The 3165-nt window shown below is 35.9% G+C and overlaps 1 protein-coding gene across 1 annotated transcript in view; it reads right to left on the reverse strand.

Annotated features, from left to right (window-relative positions):
• LOC110025945 (UPF0061 protein azo1574) overlaps positions 1–2618 on the reverse strand; it is a 7152-nt gene extending 4534 nt beyond the window's left edge. The window contains exons 1-4 of the mRNA XM_020726645.1: positions 2166–2618; positions 1852–1961; positions 793–849; positions 408–707 (exon numbers count right to left, since the gene is read on the reverse strand). Of these exons, the coding sequence (XP_020582304.1) occupies positions 408–707; positions 793–849; positions 1852–1961; positions 2166–2579 (881 nt within the window). The 5' untranslated portion in view covers positions 2580–2618. The remainder of the gene's footprint in view (positions 1–407; positions 708–792; positions 850–1851; positions 1962–2165) is intronic.
• Between the last annotated feature and the right edge of the window lie 547 nt (positions 2619–3165).

The following is a 3165-nucleotide window of genomic DNA, read 5'->3' on the forward strand; positions in this document are numbered from 1 at the left end:
TTTTTTTGTATGTTTGTATAAATCACCGAATGACAATAGAAATGCCAAAGTTGAAGCTATTTATTTGCAGAGCCGAAAATTAACAATAGAACACTTCATTTCAGATTTTGCAAGTCGTCAGAGGTTTAATTGTTACTGAAATGACAAAGCAAGGAAAATAGCTCGCGTCAACCCACACCACACACATGCCACCAGCCTAAACTTGCCCCAAAACTCACGCCTCCTGATAAGATGTAACAGTTTCAAATAATTTGCAAGGATGTAATATAGATTATCAACACAGCAAGGCTTTCTACATTATCCAAGACAGAAGAAAATAACAAACCTCAATCCATCAGAAATGTGACTGATAAAATAGAAGAAATAAACCAATGGGTCATGATAAAGCGTCTGAGAAAGAGACTTACTCATAGAACATATCCCGTGAGACAGATTTTCCTGTTGTGACCAGACAAAGGGCGCGGGTTGTCGGAATTCCAAGACCATGCATTGCTTCACTACAAAGGAATTCACGAATGCTGCTGCGCAGGACTGCAAGACCATCTGCAAACCGACTATAGGGAGTCTTTCCTGCTCCCTTAAGTTGCAATTCCCATCTCTCGCCACGAGTATTTACAACTTCACCAAGAGTTATTGCACGGCCATCACCAAGCTGACCAGCCCACAAACCAAATTGGTGTCCACCATAACATTGTGCATAAGGTAATCTACGGATTTTACCCATCATTAATATCACTAATCATGGGGGCGAAAAGCAAAAAAGAAGAATGAACGTCCCGCTCAGAATCTTACCCTCCTAACAAAGGCAATGCTCCAGAAAATAAGAGAGGGAAATCTGGTCTTTGAAATCTGAAAAAAGATATTCAATGCAGAAGATAAAGACATTTCTTTATCATAGCACAACAAATATGATTAAAGTAGAGAGCATGCTTGGCGAATAAGCACGGTAAAGCTATGTATTGCAAATCAAACAAAGGTTTACAATCATTGCATCCATCTAACAAATGATAAATACAAAACAGAAAATATGCTCTGTAGCAGGCAGATTTCATTCCTATAGCATTCTTTCCATTAAATGCCCTCCATTATAGTTTGCTTTGGAAGTACTTGTGTTAGGCATCAATGTAATGAGTAGTTTAATAGGTCATCTGTGTGAAAAGGCTTATAGGTTGTTAGGATAATTAATAGGTTAGAATGTGGCTTTCTAGCCTATAAATACTCTTGTGGAGAAAACAAGGCATGAAAACGAAGAATAAGTATGAAATAAATTATTCTTAATTCCTGCTTTCCTTTTCCTTTAATTTGATGGAAATGAAAGCATCCCTGAATTGCCTAAGCCTTTCCCCCTCAATTACCTGGAGTTTCAGGCAAGCTCGAAGTTGTCAAGTGATCTCATTCTAGTTGTTTCTATGGTTTTATAGCGTTTTCTTGATGTTTTCTATATTTGACTAGTATCATTTGTCTTACCATTAACATCCATCTTTCTTTACCCAAAAAAAGGAAGATTAAGGGTACATTCCTGAAGATCCTCAAAAGCCATACAATAACACATTAGCATTATGCACTCTATTATTTAAAATCATTCTCCTCTTATTAGGACTAAAGTCCATACCCAAATACATAGACTGAATAATTTTAAAAAATCCAAAAAAAAAAGTAAACAATGTTATAATTCTAAATAAAAAACAACTTTTTAGCAAATGGTTGGTTACTAAATATTAATGTATATGTATTGCAACAAACTACATGAGGAAATCTATCAATTCAAAAAGGAAATGTGTTGAGGAGTGACAATGTATAGTTTTAAATAAGATGGTTGAGGAAAAAAAATTGAGAAACTGAGTAACCTACTCGTTAGAATCCAAGTCAAGCAGCTTGGCAACTGCATCAGACCATGCAACAAGCTCTGGATTTTCTACATTAGAAGATGGTGATACTTTGGTGTAGCAAGCATGTAGCACCTAAATCAAATAAAAAAGACATGGCTCAATCATAAGGTTGGTAAATCACTAATCCATATCATCTGGAGTTAAAAAATTACAAACCTAGGGTATAATTCAGATAAATTAGATACCATATAAGAATAATAATTGCCGAATAAAAAGTTATGAAAGATTAAAGAACTCGGTAGCTAAAACACTAAACCCTAAAAGAGAAACAAGCACCTCACGAGACATAATATCCGACCTCGGATCGCCGGGCAACTCCCTCACAAACGAGTGATCCCATTTCAGCTCCTCCAGCTTAAGCCGGGCGGGGGCGCCGTCCTTGCGATCCCTATCTCTTCCACCTTCCGCCCCCGCTACCTTGTCCGCCGAAGTTTCCATTGACACCACCAAAGAAGATCCTTCAGCAACCAAGCAGCCAAACAAGCCTAGCCGCGGCGGAAGCTGAAGCCTACTTCTGCTTGCGAGAAGAAGATGGTGCTTCCAGCTAGAGTATGCCGACGTTGCTGAGCTCCGGAGCTGTGCCCGGACAGAAACAAATGAGAACGGGCGAAGGGAAGGAGAAGACGGCGGAGTAATTAGGCGAGCGAGGGGAGAGAATCGGTTAGATCGTATGGATGAAAAAAGAGGCATTTTTTAGCCCTTTTTTCTTTCGTCTTTGTAGCCTCTTCACTACCGGCGCAGGACCTGCAGGTTATTGTCCTTTTTCTTTTTTAATTATTTAAATTTATTATAAATTTAATAATTTCTACAATATATTCATTAAAAAATGTTTTTAGCAAAATTGTGATTAAATTTGATTAAAATATTTTAATTTAAATAAATATTAGGAAAAAGATTAAATATGACTTGATAAATTTTTAAACTTAAATATTAGTCAAATTAATTAATTAATTAATTATACACACACATACACACAATACACAATCTATTGGTTGGCATCCATAGTATAAGACTCCTCAGGTCGGGATTTCGAATCCCCTCTGACATAATTGGTCTTAATGAGATGGTACTCAAATTATTGGGCATATTAGAGGTGGATATATATATATATATTAAAAAATATTTGAATTATAGAAGGGTTTAAAATTCGAACAAAAAGATAATAGCATTTAAACCTTGAATTTTTAGTCAATATAGATTTTGAAAAGATTAATATTCAATATAATGAATTTTCATGTGAAGAATAATTAATTGTATACAATTATATTATCATATC

This window comes from Phalaenopsis equestris, unplaced genomic scaffold, assembly GCF_001263595.1.
Source record: "Phalaenopsis equestris unplaced genomic scaffold, ASM126359v1 Scaffold000343, whole genome shotgun sequence".
Lineage (NCBI taxonomy): Eukaryota > Viridiplantae > Streptophyta > Magnoliopsida > Asparagales > Orchidaceae > Phalaenopsis > Phalaenopsis equestris.